The following is a 19258-nucleotide window of genomic DNA, read 5'->3' as shown; positions in this document are numbered from 1 at the left end:
TCCCCAGCACAGGCACGCTGAGGGCTGAGCATACGGATGTGGCCAGGGGCAGAGGGAAGAGCTGTGCCTTTTCTTCGATAGTGTGGAGTGGCCCTTGGAGCCACTCTGGTGGGACAAATTCCAGATGGTGAGGGCGGGAGGGGAGGGCAAGGAGCGGCAGATGAATAAACGACCGTGGTTTTGCTGGCCTTGGAGTTCTCTGTTTTCTAGGGCAGAGCTGCCTGTGCCAGCCTGTCATAGCTGCATTGCCGAGCTGTCTTGCTTTATAATGTTTATATTTATTTCCCTTATTCTTCCAGTATTTTTTTTAATATTTTAATGTCCACCTCTTTCCATTGCTCTTCTTCCCTCTGATATCCCATTCTAATCATAACTGTGCCAATCACAAAAGATCCTGAACAGAAGAATTAATGCTTTTACAGGAGGTTCCTTTTTTAGTCTTTTTTAAAGGCATCTCTTTTCTTTAAAATGAAAGATGAAGCATTTTCTTTTATCCTTAAACTTTACTGTCACGTTTTATTAAGTCAAAATGATAGTTACAGTCAGAGGAAAGCGGGATATGAATTCCTGGTACAGCCATTTTTAAAGTGTGCTTTGTTTTAAAGCCCTGAAGATTGATTGAAGGTATTTTTCTTTTAGACGTGGAGCTTTAGTCAAAGGGGGCCTGATCTGAGTTACCCTCTGTAAATCAGGATTAGTTCCTGTGAAATCAATGGAGTTACAGTGATACAATACAGGCTGAGCTGGAAAAGAGTCATGCCCCAAGAATGAATAAGGGAGGGACTGTGGGTGATCCCCTGAATGCTTGTGCTTGTGTGAGGGGGTGAAGCCACGAGGCAAAGCAGAATTATATGCTGTCCTTATCAGGCTGCCATGAAATGGCCTGGGTGAGAAACAGGCATGGGGCAGTGGGTTTGTGCTCACATGGGACATGGGTGCTGTGGCTGCAGATCTCAGCTTTGGGGGTACACTGAGTGTGCAAACCTCTTGCCTCACCCAGAAGGAGCAGCTCTCTGCCCACCCCCTGCTGCCGCTGCTACGGTCAGGGAGGCCCATGAGCTAAGCAAGCCTGATTTAAGAGACAAGAGGATGGTGGCAGAAGTGGTGCTCTACAAAATACCTGTCTCTGGAGCATATTTCACTGGATCCAATGGAGCCTGAATTTGTTGACCTTTTTTTTGGCAGAGGGCCAGAGGGATTCACTGTGCAGACTAAGAGAGGGGAGAGAGAAGCCCCATCACTGGGCCTTGGGACCGTGCAGAGTAACAAAGGGCAGGCTTTACGGCGGAAAGGACAGAAAATATTGGACAGATAAAGTTGTTGGAATTTTTATCCGTTTTTATTTTTTTAACACACCTGCACTGGGGGCTGGGTGTGTTGTGTGTGTGCAGAATAGCTAAGGTGGTAAAGATACATCAAGATGAGCAAATAAATAATTGAAATTGTGTTCTGTCTGAGATTCGAGTTTAACCAGGGATTTGAGCTCTTGTCTCTCATCTGCACTGAAACCTTAACATCTGATTTCTTGAGCTCTAAGCCATTTTGAGCAGAGAGTCTAATAAGAACAGCTCTTTTTATAGCATTTAACTGTATCAAAACGGCTTAAAGCTAGGGCAAGTTCCAGCAATGCAAAACTGCCATTCCGGGCTGTGCTTAGGGCGTGCAGTATTTTAACAGTGTGGATGAGAACTGGTCCTAAGCACTGGTCATACTCCAGCCATCACAGTGAAAATCTGAAGCTTGGGCAAAATTGAAGGCTTGAGTTTGGCCGTCTCCAGTAGAATTAAAACATCTGTGCTTCATAACTACCTTCTGGACTCTTCCAGGCAGTTACTAGTTTGCTCTTGACATACAATTGACCTGCTCTTGCACATGGCACTACTTCATATTCAGAGTATGTTTTTATCAGAAATAAAGTTGCAGCAGCTGGGAATAGCAATTACTGAGTTAGTCTCTCTTAAAATATTGAGGGAAAAAAATTAGCAAGACAGCCTGGGAAGGGGCAGGTTGAAGGAGTAACCTTGTGCAATGCTATCCACTGTCTGAATATTGTTCAGCTGGTGCTCTAGGGCTCTGGCTTCTGTGGCCCTTGATCAATCTGGCATTTAACCATTGACTCTGACTTCAGTAGACACCAGTTCAGGGTTGCATATGATGGTGATTTTGTTCAGCTTCCCAGCACGAGAACTCCATGCATTTGATGGATTCAATTGGATGTAGGAGATGATAGGGGACATAGGGAAGGATACAAGTTTTTTATAATGTTTCTTTCTCATCTTTGTTTGGTTATATATTACTTTCCACTTCACATCAAGTTTGAAACCATTATTTTCATGCACACTTTGGATTTCCCTATGACAATAAGGAAAAAAGATGGAACTTTACCCCAAATTCTGGTTACAGCTTTCTAAGGAACACTGAAGTCTCTTGGACTGTGGTAAAATCTCCCAGGGAAAGTGGCAGAAATCCAGCTACTTGGCACGCTTTACAACTAGTCCAGACAAAACACTAGTAAATGTACTCTGCTTTGGCACAGAATAGGCTGTGGGATATTATGAAGCTTTCCTGTATGCAACTTTTTACCATTTCATGACCCTGATGAGTGTGAAAGTTGAATGTACTCATCTGCTGATTGTAGACCACATACAGCGTTAGAGGAGCATGTGACTCTACTGCATGTCTTTGAAGATTTTTTTTCACCTAGTTTGAGATCATTGTTTGGATGATTAGTACATGAAAATGGCTGTATTGGCTGAGACTACGTGTCTGTCTAATTTATTACCTTATTTCTAGAATCAGCCAGTAATGGCTGCACTGGAAGGAGATTTCCAGGACTGTCTCTTCCAGCTTCCACCAAGGATATCTGAACAGTGACGTCCCTTTGCCTCTTGTGCATTTCCCACAACAATCTTATCCTAGCTAAGGAAAGTTTGGCTTGTCTCCTCTGGAACTTGAAGTGGATCCGAGAGCTATACAAAATGTATCTCCCTTGGGTTCCCATCTCTGTGCTGTGTTTCACTTCTGGATCTGTACTGAATAGAATGATCATTTAAACCAATGGCTGAAAATATAATCTGATGCTTCATCATCAATAATTTTCATTACAGCGTGACTTGCATAACATCTCCATCATCTGAGATGCCACAGTACTGCTTGCACTTAATGACTAAATGCTGTGCTGGCCTTAACTTTGAATGATTTTACATCTCTTCCTTCTGCCTGTCCCATTTTTTAATTTAACGTGGTATTTTCTGTGTTTAGAAAAAACCTTCCATAGTGAAGCACTGTAGAACCTCCTTTGGAGAACAAGAAGGGTGTTTCATACATCCCTGCGTAAAATCTGCATGTATATGGGGCTGGAAAAAATATGAAATATTGTACTCTCTCACTCACGCTAGCTGGGAAACCAACTGCAAAGAGCTACCCCAAATCCTGAATGCCAGCGCTTTTTTCAGCCAGTGGTATGCTGAGGTGACATATAATGGATGCGCTGGCAACTCATCTTAATGCCAGTGTTTAAAATCACAGAGAAATACAGATAGGAATAAAACATAGGATCCACCTTTCAAATCAGCTGTCTCCCACTGCTGCTGCAAGCAGTCCTTTATTGCTCCTGTGGTGCCCAAAGACCTTTACAAACTTCTTCCAGCTCCTTGATGTCACAATATTGTCTGCTATATTGGAGTTCGCTCCACGCTGGGAGCCTGTCGTTGTGTATCAGTGCCTCATGTTACCAGCCACCAGCCTGGCCACTTCAGCTCACTGAAAGTGTTTTGGAGACTCTGAACAAAAGTAGAGATGCATTGGGCACTGCAGGTGTTGGCTGTTAGATTACCTTTATGAATCACTACACCAGCAGGGACTGAAAGTCTTGTTATGTGTGAATTTAATCAGAATCAGCTTTATCATTAGATAAGGTTTAAGCGTAGGAGACTATTTGTTTGAAAACATGTTTGCAATAACTGAACAAAGTTACATAGGAAAGTACAATATGCACATCAGTAAGATTACATCTGGCAATGCAGATTTTCTTAAGCTGCAGCAGCACCTTGGGGAGCTTGTGGCATGGACTAACTAATCCTCCATCCCCTGCCCCAGTCCTGGTAGGCCCCGGGGAGTTTTTAGAGCTATCTCTTTTCTGCTGTTGTTGTTAAAAATGCTCACGTAGAAAAGGCACGACTTTCTCCTCTCCTAGCCTCAGAGTGAGTGCTCCTCCTCTTTAGCTGTGCCTCAGCTGTTGCGACTAGGAGCTATAGCATCCCATGATAATGCAGGCAATTCACTCACTTCTCACCATTTCCCCCATTAAGCTCTTTTAATTTTTATGTTACTTTAGCTAGTGCTTTTCTAGCAGCACCTTTAAATTGGCTTTTCTTGTTTTAAGACATATAAAACAGCAGTGGTAAAATGTATAAATCTCCTATTAGAACAGTATTAATTGCATATGTGTTATTGTGATGACTGATGTTGGCCTTTGCGGTCTCTTGAATGTAGCATGACATTTAAACACAGACTTATCATGAAACTGAGGAGTGAGATGTCCACACTGGGGGACATATTTACACCTGGAATACTTGGGATTTCATGTTGTTAGTGCTGGCCGTTGCACACTAGCTGCTGTATAAGGACATACACCCCAAAGGTACACAGAGATATATATTTAGGAAGCTGTGCACTTCCCTTCTCTTTCAAGTTGGAAGCCCAAATACGGTTGTAAATCGAGTCTTTTTTTTTTTTTTTTTTTTTTTTTTTTTAGATACTGTTTGTGGAATATTATCTTGTGTACTTAGCACAAGTGAGGCTGGGATGAAAGGGGAACCTCCACGCTTCTCTGTCTATGTTACAGACTCTGGATAAGCCTTCATCTTTCTGAAAGTGGAATTATTTGTATTTCAGGTATTCTCCCTGGGCCTACCTTGGAAGCTAGATCTCCAGACGCCCTTCAGTCATGGTTGTTTCAAGATTAAAGGCCATTTCCCTGTTATTGCCAAGCCTTTTTCTTCTTGCTTTTCATCTCTCATCATCACAGAATGTACCTGAATACTCTGAAGCAGAACATCAGCAATGTGTCAGGAAAGAACACCCCACAATTGCTTTTGAAGGTAAGAGCTTCTATTCCTGTTTCATGGTCCAGCAGGATGGTCCATTTTGAAGTCCTTCCTGGTGGTGTTATGGATAATGGTTTAGTCTGTGCCCTTTTCCTTACACCTGTGATCCACAAGCCAGTCCAAGTGACCTGAAGAATCATATTCCTTTTGAGGGAATTCCCTCCGTGTTTTAACTCTGAGGTGTCACAGCAATCACTTAATTCAGACAGTTTTGGGACTACTGGTCTAAGAATCTCCATTTTCAGTTCTGCTACCGGCTCCCTGTAATCGTGTGCCACACTGAAAATGTCTTTCAGTTTCCTCTTCTCTAACTGAATTCAGTAATGCTAATATACCTCACCTGGCTGACTGGATCCAGACACTTACTAAGTGAAAAGTGATAGAGAATTTGGACATACTTGAATGCAAGAGAAGTACATTGTTTTAAAATTTCAGGGAGTGGCTGCCTTTTCATTTGTTGCTTTTTTTGGTTTTGTTTTGTTTTTGTTTTGTTATGTATTTATCACCTTTGCTAGTATTTTTTCTGTCTTTCATCTGGGCATTTAACTTGACAAGGTCTTAAGAATGTGAAAGAGGGCCTTTGTGTTGCAATGAGCAACCCTTTGATTGTTCTTTTGCAGCATGGAATTTCTCTTGTTCTTATCCCAATTGGATTTTCCGTGAGTGTATGGTTACTACTAAGCTGCTGTCTGGTCAGTCTGCCCGCTTACCCACATGACAGATCATTATGTTGGTACCACCATTATTTCTGAATTCACCCCAGACTAGTGTGTTAAGCTCAATGTGCCAGCATCGTCAGCTGCTGAATCTCCTTGCTAAAAATGGTTTCCTCCTAAATGTTGAAATATCGATTTTGGTTCCCATTTAAGGCTTTGCAATGCATCTCCAGTTACATTCTTCACTAAAGGCAATTAAGTACCTTGCAATGTGTCTCTAGTTAGGTTCTTTGCTAAAGGCAATTTAGTTGTGGTTTTCTGACCTTTGAGATAGAGTTTCCAGGAAGAAAGTAGTCAAAAGCTTCCTTGCTGACCTTTCAGGGTTCTTCTAGAGAGCTTTACTCTTCTTCACAGAGAAGGAAACTCTTGTCTCTTAATTTGGAAAGTGTAAGAGATTTCTTGTCTGTTTTCCATTATCCGTGTTTTAAAGGTTTAAGTGGATTAAAGTAAATTAGCAAAATCTTTAAGTGTACATGATATGGCACTGGCTCTAACCTTGCTCCAGTGGAATGAGTAAATAAACCTTGATTTTAATTGCTAAATAAGTCTAACCATCTGTTTAACTGGGGAGGGGTGAAAGGAGAAACCCTTGTGGTTAAAAATGTGGTGGAACTCAGCTGGATATTTAAATAGATAATATAATAATGAGGATGTTGCAGGTACAGCAAAGAGAAAAAGCGTGCACTCTTTCTATTAACCAGGAGCACCAAACTTTGAGTTTACAAAGGATGTGTTTGCAGGATCCAGCACCCTGATATAAAACATTCTGCAGAGAATATTAGAGCCCTGATTCCTGATGTTGAGGAATTGGTGGGTATTTTTTGGCACTCAGTATGAGTGCTTCTCTGCAGAAGTGATGGCTATGTAAACACACTCATAATCTGCCAGTTTGCTTTGTTTTAATCAGGCATGAATTTTTCACAGAAAAAAGTAATCTCTCCTCCCCTTTTACTGTTCTTGTTCCTTCCATCTCTTTAATGATGGAGGGCAAAAACTGGTGAGTTCATTAGAACTTGACAATTATACAAAAGAAATGAAGATTGAAATTACAGACACATCATCTCTTAAACCCAAGTTAAATTCAGATTTATTGTTTTTTCTCAGCACCTGTTTCCTCTTGATTGTTCATGATGCAGTTTAATCTTGTATTTTTTTTCTGGAAAGCTCAGCTGGAAAATACACAGGAATAAAATTAAAGGCACCTAAAACCTCATGGGTTTTCTGTGGGTCTCCAAATGCACCGTCCTATGGATCACAACCTGCTCTACAATGGGAATGCCAAGCCAACGGCTGAAAGATTGATCCACAGCAGCTCTGCTGCTGCTTCTGCTGCCAGGGGAGAGGATTATGTTACACCAGCAATTTTCAGTGGATGGGTGGTAATAATAAGTAAGGCCCCAGACCATTCAGTCATACAGGATGCATTAATTTACTGCCAGAATGAATAGGTTAACAAAACAGTTTATGTTACAAAGGGCTTGAATAGCTACTTTTTCACAACCTTGCTAGCCAGGCTCCCTATTGCAAGACAAAAGAGATGCCGCAACTTGTTTTGTGTTCTCCAGTCTTCAGTTCCCACCTTGCTTGGGCTCAGCCTCTCTTTTTATTGTACTTTTCCTCCAGATTACAATATTCTTAACATCCAGTTGGCTGGATAATATCCTTGTCATGGAAGAATCCAAGTAAAACTCTTTTCTGTCTACTTTTTAACCGACTTCCCGAGAAATTATTTATTTTCTGTGTCTTATCTCTTGCTTATTGTATCTCATCCACACTAGTCGACCATCTGTTTGAACTGATATCTCATTGTTTTGCTATGGGAGGAGTAAGAGAGAATACAGCATGACCTGCTCATTTAAGCAGAAAGGAGTTTATGTATGCAAAATGCTTTTACTTTAGCTGTGTTTGGACCTGAAGAAATGCCTTTTCTTCACAGAGTCCATTCCCAAAACCACCGGCCATTAATTGTGACTAGAGAAATGGTCTAAACAAATTGAGGAACATAAATTCTGGTCCTAAATATGCTTATTTTATACACTAAAGTTTGAACTGCGAGGAGAGATGTGTGCTGAAAAGGGCTGTCAGCTGAACAATTTGTCCTGGAAGACTACATAGAGATTGTGAGGGACAGGTTAGGAATTTGTGCTGTGAGCACCGTTCTGTGTGTTTGCACAGTACCAAACTAACATAATGATGCCCCAGTTTCCCTGGGGGCTATAAATGATGCTCATTGTACAGTTCACCAACAATAACAATGTACTCAGTTTGGGCTTTTCATAACTAGATTGTTGTACTCTGTGCTTATAGGAAATCCAGTTAAAGTTTGATTTTCCTAGTTAGATCAATAAGAAAATGATCTTTTACTTCCCAGGAGGCTGTTTCTGGTGTCTTATTACCTGTTTGGCTGTGAGTGGGTAGCTACACTAAGGGTCTTGCATGCTTGGTTGTTTTTCAAAGAGCTGAGAAATTAGTGAAACAAGTCAAGTATATCCGTAGTGCATCCTTTTTTCTTTATACATGCATGTACATATACATCCAAGTCCCATTTCACTAACCAGTATGTCATCCCAGCACAGCTCCGCTGTGGACCACTCTGGTAAGCCAAACAGCAGAGAAATTGTTTCTAATTATTGTCAGTCATGCACATTTTCCTTGTCTTTTTCATATATATCTTACAACCATAGATTGATCCCTATATTTGCAACTGGGCTGTGCCCTTGCCATACTGTCCTGGTTCTTAGCAGTATACTTCATTGTTATACAGCTGTTTCTTGAATGTAAAGCACCTTTTCTATTCATTAAAGACATTTGGAGCTCCTTTGTACCATGCCCCTTGGGAAAGCCAGAAACATCTTCAGCCATAGCAATACTGTGTAAGATTTGTTATTTCGAGAGCCAGAGCCATGATTGACATGCATATATGTTTGTGATGGGTGCAGTGTGCTTGGTTTCAGCTTGTTTACCAAGGAAGTGCTTAAAAGTTCGCAAACTCATCTGTGTTATATGAATCACTTGGATGTTCATTACTGAATGGGAAATGAGTTGTAGACAGGTTCCCACTTGCAGTTTATACCATTATTTATTTCTCATTAGGTTTATCCATTAAATCACTATGCTCAGGAAAAAGTATGATAGACTTCCCAGGTTTTCCTGTGTTCTGCCTCCCAAGGCTTTCACCCCTGAGTCATGGCAGTTAGAGTATGGAAGAGCATATGTCCTGGCTTTAATACATATCTTCATCCATGAAAACACCTCAGGTGATCCCATACTGAAGTACAGGAGAGAGGTGGACTTGGTTAAATAGCTTGTATCCCAGATTGTCTCAGGGCTGCAGATCTCAGCTTTGCAGACTGTATCATCGTGGCTGGTGTGAGTTCTCAGTGTGCGGCATTTGACCCCATGTCTAATCCTCAATCTCTCCTAGATGCAGACAAGCTGCTTTGTCTGTTGCTTCAGGTTTTCAAAATGAATTAGTTTGGGAGTGTTTAAATCTGGGTTTTTACTTCAGACTGTCTGTAATTATTACCTCCTACCAGATGAATGTGATTCAGGTTGCATGAATGTAGCATGCTATATATTTTCTCAATATTTTCTTTCTTTAAACAACATTTTATTGAAATGTGGCCAGCTTCAAACACTGAAATCTGTGGGGAGCAGTTAAGTGTTCACTTGTATTGAAAGCAAAAGCTGTTTTAACTTTGTAGGCTGAAGGGAAATAGCATATGATTTATTTCTTTTGAACGTTCTTGACATTTTACCAAACACCCCCACTATTGTTGAATTGGTCACTAATACACTATTCCCTTTACTGTTTATTGGTGGAAAAAAAGCACATTAGCATCCATCAACTCCAAAGGCCAGCTAGGAAAGCCCCTTAGGAAGTTCTGATAAAGATTTACACTTTTCTTCAGCAAGTGAGATTTTGACAATCATATGAGAGGCATATCTGGCTAAACATCAAAGGGAAGGCAAAATACATTACAGGGGAATTGTCTTTTAGCTCATTGCCTTACTGCCCTTGAATCTCCATACAGGGAGTCCAGACGTTAACTGATGATGGAGTGTTGACTGGAAACTGGTGGCATCCTGTGGGTGCTACAGAATGTTTGACCTTCAGTGCATTTCAGTATAGATTTTGTCTCCATTAAGTAGGCCTCGTGGCAATTTTATTTTTAATCTTGAAAAAATGGAACTGTGGCAAATGAAGCTGGTATTTTCTTCTTTAGAGTTGATTTAGAATTTGAAAATTATGACTGATAAAGCCATAAATATACAGTGGTTAGGGAAGTAATTTGCTCTCAGGCACAAGTTCTGAAAATTACACCCAATGGCTCTCAATATATTTTCCCTTCCATTTCCTTCCATTTTATTCCAATAATAATTATAACAATAATGATGCTAGTTCTTTGACACTTGTTCATTAATGGTGTCCAAGGCACTTCACCAATAATTGCAATGAGATCTGACTGAAAAAATTATTCAGTGTGCTGCACCTTGGGGCCTTAAGAAGAAAAAGGAAGAGTTGCCCTTCATTCACGCAGTGCTTTAGACAGAGCAAATCATGACAAGCAGGAGAGAAAAGGAAGGCTTTACAGTGAAGCTTCAGGAAGCAAAGTGATTGAGTAACTCTCACATATTAGAATGCAGGGAAGGTAAAACTTTAAAGAGGTGTAACAGCTCAAGTGAAGGAGCAACCCCTGACCATGAGTGGTGGTGATGATGAGAAGGAGGGCATCTTCAGCAGCGTGACTGAGGTAGACTCGCAGTGTGGAGGAGCAGGTATTCAGAAGGCCACCAGTGTAGCGTGCTGTATAGTTTTCAGAGGTACCGGTGGTGTAACTGGGGCTAACAGCAGCATGTGCATGGTCCTTTCTTTGGCACAGTGGCTAAGTCTAGGGAACAGAGGTGCCTCTTTTGAGATCTCAGACACAGCTCAGAGAAAAGAAGCAGAGTGAAAAGCAAAGCAAAGAGCTTTCTTTCTTTTTCTGTGGTTCACTGCAAACAATGATAGGCCTTACGAAGACCTCATTCTCAATTTTAAAGTTTCCTTAGCATAGTTCCCTAACTGAGTAAGTTTGTGAGCCAGTGGTATGGCAGACCTCATTTATTTAGCATATCTGCTTCTGATGAGTGTCAATAGATCATATTCTCCTAAAACCTTCCATTCAAGGATGTCATTATACTTTGATAAAGTTCACTTTTGTACTAGCAATTTCATAAGAAATATTCTTGTTTAATCATGCGGGGATCACCCTGGAAAGCCACAAACTGCCTCAACTTGGTCAAGCACTTAATATGTACTTACCTTGAAGTTGGCGGGATTGTGTACTTGAAACCAAGTGTATGCTTATGTGCTGAGCTAGGTCATAGTCAAAGTGCACAGCACTGAATCCTCAAGTCTGTAAATGGAAAAACCCTAGCATATCATTTTTTTTCTAGAGAGTTTTGCTACCATAGGTCCAACTGGCCAAGTTGTTCCTCAAACATGGCTTAATCAAGCAGCTGAGAAATCCAGCATGTTCCTTGGCTTAGTGTAGGATTAGTTGTATGAAAGTCTGTGATCTGCAATACACAGTAGACTAGGTTAGAGGATTTTATGATAATTTCTAGCTTTTGGAGGTGCAGGTAAAATCCTGAAGAAACTCTTGTGCTTTGGCTTAAAAAGCTCTGACTTCATAGATCATCCATACTTTCCTTTTTATAACGTTGGGTGATCCTTAGAATGTATTTTAATGGAAGTGCTTGAGCTGCAAAATGCAGATTTGTATTTATACATGGGGATTGCTCTGTTTTACAGCACATTAATAAAAGAGGTGGAGGTCACTGGTGAAATGTGGTCTCTGATAATCCTTTACTATTATTAGCCAGCTTCCAATTTAAAAACACTGATCCTTATGAGAACAGGTTAATTTTAAAAGTCTTTCAGGATTTTACAGTTTCTGCTCTGATTCATTGGTGTAACTGAATCGTGGTGGAACCTTTGTCCACAGAAGGCAGGAGTCCTCATAAGCCTGGCTAGCTAAGAAGTACAAACTCTGCATTTGGCTTGGCATCTCCAGTTCAGTCTCTAGTGAGCCAGCAAAGAGGGTCAACTTCTGTTTCAGATGTTCATCAAAACTGGACACATCTGCTTCTGTGGCAGGTCTGGCTACCTGGAGGTGAAATTCAAGGAGGGTTTAGCCATACTTTCTATGCCCTCTCCAATGTTCTCACTAGTAAAAACAGTTGTCCTGAATCTTGCACTGTCTCTGCTGGCACAAGTGGATGATGTAGATGTGTAACTGTAAGGATAGTGAAAAAATTATGCCTCCAGATGTGGAGGAGGCAGATTGAATGATGGTTGAATGATGACAAAGGAGTATTTTTTCCATCAGACTGCAGTGGCTGTAGGAGCCAAGATGCAGCTTTCTTTCCTGTCTGAAAAGAGGGATTATACTGATCAGAATGTCATAGGAAGCCGCAAGTGATGCGTGAGCACTCACTTTATCTTTCTCACAGAGGGAGATTGCGTGACAGCTGCAGGGCTTGTCGTAGTAAACAATGGATCACAATACTTAAACACTCTGCATCATCCTTAAGAAAACAAGAAATATCTGGGTTTGCTAACAGTGGGGCTGTGTGTAGCACCAGTTAGCTGAGTTTCACAAGGTGGTGGTGGGGCACAGGACTGCATGACACCGTGCAGTGCTGTGTGGGATAGCAGGCAAGGTTTTCAAGAAGGGTTGTTGAGGAGGGGAGGCAGTGTTATGGTAGTGTTTGGCCCAGTTGGTAGCCTGCTGAGGAAAGCCAAACCCATTCTTTCCATGAAGACCTGTGCTGTGACACAACTTTGGTCCTGTCAATCTCAGGCATGGCAAATGGACATGTTTATGACTTATGGACATACTCCTGTATCTGACAGTCTTGCAGCACTGTGATATCTCCTCTTGCTCAGCCATTGCCAGTGAGGAACTACAATGCTGTATGTTGAGTCACCGTCCGCGGAGGTAATTGAAAGAAATGTAGATGTGGCACTTAGGGACATGGTTTAGTGGTGGACTTGGCAGTGTTAGGTTTATGGTTGGACTCAGTGATCTTAAGGGCTTTTCCAGCCTAAATGACTGTGTGATTCTGTGTTAGCTGGATTCTGAGGTCTCGCAGGGGTCTGAGCAATAGGAGCCATGCTGAAGAGGGAAGAGCCTCCCTCACGTTAAATGACTTCTTTCCCAATTCCCCAGCCTGAGGCCTTCTGGCTCTCCCCTGGGGCAGGTCTTGATTGAGCTTTTGCTGGCCCTTCACCATGTGCAAATATGAACCCAAGTAAAACAGAGAATGGGCCAAGACTGACCTCTTTGATGGAGCAGAAATGCTGATGAATTGTAGAAATGTGCCGAACTGGGCATGTGAATTGCAGTCCTTGGATCTCCTTCTGGGGCAGGGGGCGGGCGGCAGGACAACCTAACAGCACGCTGTCCCATACTGGAAGTGAGCACTAGTTCATGCTTATTATCCAGTGTTTTCTTTATCTGGTTTTGAATCCCTGGGTTCTTCCCTATAGGTTGGCGTGTTTTGTTGGCTCCTCCATATTAATGACAAAAAAGTAAATAACCAAGCAGTCATAACTGTACTTTTGCAAACAATTGGTTTGAACTAAGTTCTTTTTTCTGGATATTGAAAAAATTTAGCAACAGTTGTTTTGAAAAAAAAAATTTAAATTTAGGAAACAGAGTTAAGATGCTTGCTATGCAGTAGCAACAGTTATGACTCCTGTACATTGCATGCTTTGCAGATAATTAGGCCTTGGTGCACCCGCTAGTATCCCTACACCCATTTAACAATTGGAAGCACTGAGACACTAAATGGTTTCATGATTTGCCCAAGTCAGAGGACTCCGGTGTCAGTGCTATTTGGCACTTGGACCATGCCTATATCTCCAGACACCATTTCTCTCTTGGGCTGGAAGAAGGTCAGCAAGGTTGGTTCAATGAGGAGCTGTGGGCAGTGAAGGGAGAGATACAAAATAATCTAGATTTTATATAACTTTAAATGATAACATGTCTAGGTTACTATGATCATTGTGTTTTCTATGGCTCTGGGAAGGTACGACCTGAGTCTTTGGTGGTGGTTTTTTTTTACCTTCAGGGTGGTAAAGAGCAGAGCCTTTTCTTCTGTCTCCTTCTATTCCTTGGTAGCTGAGAGATGTGAATATTCCCTCTTTCATGATACCAAGAGAGAAAAAGTATTATTCTTTCTTCTTCCACTCATCTCCTATCCATATATTCTTGGACAGGTTGGAGAGGGACATTAGCAGCTGTTCTGTTTCTTGGATCTCATTGAAAAGGAATAGCTCACGGCAAGCCGCTAGCACAGTGACTCTCAGGCCACTCATGGGTTAGCTCATTGTTTCTTTCATCTAAGGGTGAGTTTTGTACTTGTCCAAGACAGGAAGAATTGATTGAGTGGGCAGGAAATGAGGTAGAAACATGGCTGGAAGGTGCAGCCTGCTAGAAGAGAAAGCAGGGGTGGGAGAGGAGGTGAATGTGGGGTCAGAGGGGTAAACTAAATGAAACCATGAAAATGAGACAGCTGGAAGAACATCGAAGTTGGATTTGGGTATTGAGGGGAGAGAGTAGGAAACTGCTGGTTTGACCCATTTTGTAGAAGGGCGTGTACTCTGCCAACAGCCTTGTGAGTCCTCATAGCTGTGTGCAGATCAGAGACTTAAGAAGGCAAAGAAGCTAGAAATTGCAGCAGCTGGGATGAAGACATATTTAATGTACAATTAAAGATTTCAACAGATCAGGTTAAAGAAAAAGAGAATACCAGTAATGAGGTGGAGGTGGTGATGGGAAGACAAGACTGCAGGGTGGTATGTATGTGTAGGAGGACTTCTGGGGTAAAGCCAGCTTGAGTTTTTTGGCCTTATGAGTAAAGTTGAGCTCTGAGTGCTGACACATTTGTTTGCTCAGCTCTGCCCGCACAGCAAAAGATTACGCCTTTCCCTGATAAATTTGCTGAATTGTGGAGTAGTTTTGTGTTGTGGAGGCTACTTTTACATCCCAGCATGGGGTAGGAGTGAAAGTTATTTTCCAAAGACTATTGCACTAACCTGTGGTGTGACCTACAACAAAGAGAGAAAATTTTAAATGAAGCTGATATTAAAATATGATTCATTGTCAGTCTAATAAAGATAATGCTGTAATTTGACTTTAACTTCTGTGCATTCCTGGAAGTGTCCACACTCGCTATGTTTGAGAAGACAGGTGGTAGCATGGGTAGTCATTATCCTTATGATCTTTGGTTACAGCCTTGTTTGCTTTGTCCCTGATGGGTTTTGGTCAGTGACCCACACAATGGAAACTGGGGCCTCAGTCTTGGCAGGCAACCATCTACTTTGTGAAAAATGCGCTGAATACTGAGGATAATTGAAGCACAGGATGGTCTGAAGTGGTAGGTCTGATTCTGAAAAGGGGACATTTCATCATTCTATACCAAGAAGACAGCCCGAGACCTTACCTTATGTTACAAAGTGATTTGCATCTGTTGGTCATGGTTGGGATCCAACGCTGAGAGTCCTCCAGACTAGTGGGTGGTCTGAAAAATGTCTAAGTGATCAAGTACTTGCAAACTAGAGTATCTGCCCATCACTATGCATGGTTTGCCCTGTGTGAGGCTTGAAGCAAACCAAAAGAGGAGGAGATTGTACAGTTACAGAAGTCATGGCTGTCATCTGTGCCTTCCCAGGAATGCTGAAATACTCACACACAGTAACTAAACATGCCATGAACTAGTGAGCTAAGAGAACTGATAAGAGATCATACTGAGGCAGTAATGGAAGCACTCAATGTGTGGTCAGGTTAGCACTGCACAAAAGAAGGTCTGAGTATCTGCAGAACAGGTATTTATTTATTCCCATTGAGTTTGACAGCGCTTGAGTGCTATATCATAGATTCATAGGATCATTTAGGTTGGAAAAGACCTTTGAGATCATGAAGTCCAACTGTTAATCCAGGACTTCCAAGTCCATCACTAAACCATGTCGCTAAGCACCGCATCTATGTGTTTTTTAAACACCTCCAGGGATGGTGATACCATCACCACCATAGGTATGTTTTACTTCATTGCACAAACTTTTACTGTTGAATCAGCTTATTTTACAGGGGCTTTATGTACTTTTATGTGGTTCAAGTTGTCTTTTCTGGAATGGGTTCCCTGTAAATTTTTCTTCTTGTTCAGCTTCCCTGTCTTCCTCCCTTAAGGTCTTTTTATAATATTTTTGAAGCTTTTTTGTGCAATCCTATGATAGGAGGATGGGTAGATAGGAGCATGGGTAGTCTGTATATGTGGGTATGCCCTTATTTTGCACAAAGAATCCTTGGTCCTGTATAGTTTAGTTTATTTTGCTCCAGACTAGGAAATCCATGCTGAGAATTATTCTGGAAGAGATGTTCTTGAATAACACAGTGGTGAGCCATGCTCTGTACACCCAGCAATGGCTTTGCAATTTCAAGGCACAGACATTTAACCTATTTGCTGTTGTGTGATGTTTGCTGGATGCACAAAGCTGTTACAGCCTGCTGGAGATGAGAGCCACAAGTGAGCTCAAGTGAGATGAAGCAGTAAATGCTGTCGTTCAGACAGGGAAGTCTCAGCTCAGTGTTTACATACTTTCCTCCAAAACACACAGTGTAAGGGTGAGGTAGGGAGCAGCTGGTTTTGAGGAGACCAAGGCTCAAGTATTACCAGGTTTACCACATCTTTAGAAGCTGATCCAAACCCCATCAAGCTCTGTGGAAAACTGCCAATGATTGGAAGAGCCCCTGGATCAGGCCCTTAACCCCTGCTCCTGTGATTTGGCACACTGTCCTTTGTGCAGCTGACTAATCCTCATCCCAGTCCTGTGCTCTCAGGAAGCTGGTGCAGAGCAGTATGCTAGCAGGCTGCAGGGACCACCCTCCGAAATGGCAGAGGGCCTCTTTTCACCTTGTCTTATGCATGCCTAACAGCCTGAGCACAGCTGTGTCTGCAGGCTTACATTTCCTGCGAAGCTTTGTCCTCTTTGCAGCTGGATACCTGAACCACCTTGAATTGTGGAGGGACTTGCAGAGCTTTAGAGGCTTTGAATCAGATGTCTGGCAATGGATGGTGGTGGAAACTATTAAACTTTTGTTCGTTGATCCTCCTGTGGAGGAAGTGAGAGCATGAATCTTTAACCCCCTGGAAATGATTAGAGATGAGAAGCACAAAGGAGGCCTTGATGAATATTTTGCCCCTTAAGCCATGTGGTTCCTAGGTTTCCGGCTCCTGCTGCCGACATGCAAAACCAGTGCCTTGGTTTTAAATTTTTCATACTGTTTTTAAACAGATACTTTTGCAAATGTAAACATACCCTAGCACTGAAGGTTTCCAGCCAAATTGAAGAGTCAGCACTGGAAAAATCAGCCTTCTGAGAAAGGTCAAATACAAGCAAACTCTGGAGTTCATTGGGTCCATATGTGTAAACTTCAGCTAATACGGGATAGACCCAGGGCAGCACTTACCTTGCAGAACTGAACTAGTTTCAGAATGAAAGGCTGGAGCTGTCTTTAGGGATGCCCATGGCCTGAGCAGTAGGGTTGAATGTGTTGAATGAAAAAAGACCCAAGTCCTGACTCTTCGTTGCATTTCCATTCCACTTTATCCCTTCCCTCTTAACAGGAAAAAAGAAGGTTGGAAAGGAAAATGTGCTGTTTGGCATTAATTCTGACAACTCGCATTTAGAAATTCTTATCTGGGACCATGCTGGGTTTAATAATGTCCAACTACATGCCTATAAAAGCTTAATTTCGCTATGACGATGCATGCTTTGCAGCCTTTAATTTAATAACGGGGAAGGGTTTCTTTTTAAGTTGTACCACCTGCAGTAGTAATAGAAATCAAGACACTGCCTGTTATTTCTTGGGCTTGATTGACATTTCAGCCAACATGGGAAGATTCAAGCCACCTACTGCCTTTAATTTTTTTTAAATTATTTTAACCTGTAATTTGTCAGAGCTTGCCATTAGAAGGAAGAATTGATGAGTGTACCTGCCTGAAGAGAGAAGCTTTTGCTTAGAGCAGTAGATGAAGAAATATTCTTCCTACCACTGCACTGTAATAGTGGGTTAGTTAGTAGGAAAGAGATGGTAGGAAAGGAGGTAAAATGACAAGAGAAATTATGGCCTAAAAGCAGGATCCTTAAAAGGTATCATCGTTATATAGCAATCCCCTAATCCCACCCCCGTCAGCCAACAGAAATGCCAGAAGATCTGCAGCACATGTCAGCCGGCTAACCTGCCTGAAAGGTGTTATTGTTGCTGGTTCTGCTGCTTGGCTCAGAAATGTCTCTGCAGCTAAAGAACTACAGGAAAAGAAGACAGAGCCCCATTAGTTATGAGAATGCCAGAGGTGAAACTGCGGTGCCTCCCTTGTGCTAGTACATCATTAAGGGTCCCAGAGGAGTGTAGGAGGTAGAGATGCTTGAAGGTTAGATAGGCTGAGTTATTCCTTAAGTCATGCCGTTTCATTGAAGAGCAGAGGAGGTACATGTGTTGTGTGTGGTTACGCAGTGTGACAGGAATGCTGAGAAGGGCTGGAAGCCTTCAGCTTCTGGCAACAGAGTTTTTAGATTGCAAGGATGGAGGTCTCATTGTTGGAGAGGTCCTGGCAGTGATCCAGTTAAGTGGAGCATGGGACCAGGCCTGATGGTGTCCAGCTCCATGGTGAGGGGCTTAGGAGCTGTTACGAAACATGGTGGTGTTCAGGGCAGAGGCAGAAGCTTCACGACAAGTTTCTGCTTTGGAAAGAGAGGCCAAACAAGTGGAGTATAGGGACTTTTATATGTGTTTTCTTAAGGTTTTGATAACTGAAGGGCTTGATGAGGTTTCATCTGTCCCTGGAGGGGGAAAGGACTTGAAATTGCTTAACAAATAGCCCTGCATCAAACGTTTTTAACTGTTGCACATCTGTAATCCTACAACGCATGCCAAGATGCCAAAGGCCTTAATGAGATTCTTCATCAGCATTGTCATCTCACCCCTGTGGAAAGGGGAACTAATACCTACAACCAAACATTCAAACCTGACTGCCTTCGGTGAGGCTTCTCAATTTATCATTGAGGATATAAAATGACCATGGAGCATGTTTTTTCAGAACTCTTTTGAACTGGTTTGAACTGCATCATTATTATTACGAGTCGTCAGGTCATTGTTCTGTGCATTGGTATCCTGTTGGCATGAGGCCAGAAGATGTTACCTTTCATGTCGAGTCTTCTGGATCTTCAACATCCAGTCCTTGAATGATGCAGGGTTACTTGTCAACAGCTCATAGAGGGATCACAGATATACTGATTTTATCTCATTTGTGCCTTGCTCCCCCAGATATTTGGTATTCTCCATGTAGTTAACAGATGGAATAAATTCTCAAGAGAAGTCCTCA

At 42.0% G+C, this 19258-nt stretch overlaps 1 protein-coding gene across 7 annotated transcripts in view; it reads left to right on the top strand.

Annotated features, from left to right (window-relative positions):
• The window catches only part of SEMA5B (semaphorin 5B), a 295424-nt gene that overhangs the window by 134904 nt on the left and 141262 nt on the right, over positions 1-19258 (top strand). For all 7 annotated transcript variants that reach the window (XM_080399745.1, XM_080399742.1, XM_080399743.1 and 4 more), the window contains one exon: positions 4897-5102. In XM_080399745.1, coding sequence (XP_080255871.1) covers positions 4949-5102 — 154 coding nt within the window. In that variant the 5' untranslated portion in view covers positions 4897-4948. The remainder of the gene's footprint in view (positions 1-4896; positions 5103-19258) is intronic.

Source organism: Falco punctatus, assembly GCF_963210335.1.
Source record: "Falco punctatus genome assembly, chromosome: 8".
Taxonomy (NCBI): domain Eukaryota; kingdom Metazoa; phylum Chordata; class Aves; order Falconiformes; family Falconidae; genus Falco; species Falco punctatus.
This window is presented reverse-complemented; position numbering and strand designations above follow the sequence as displayed.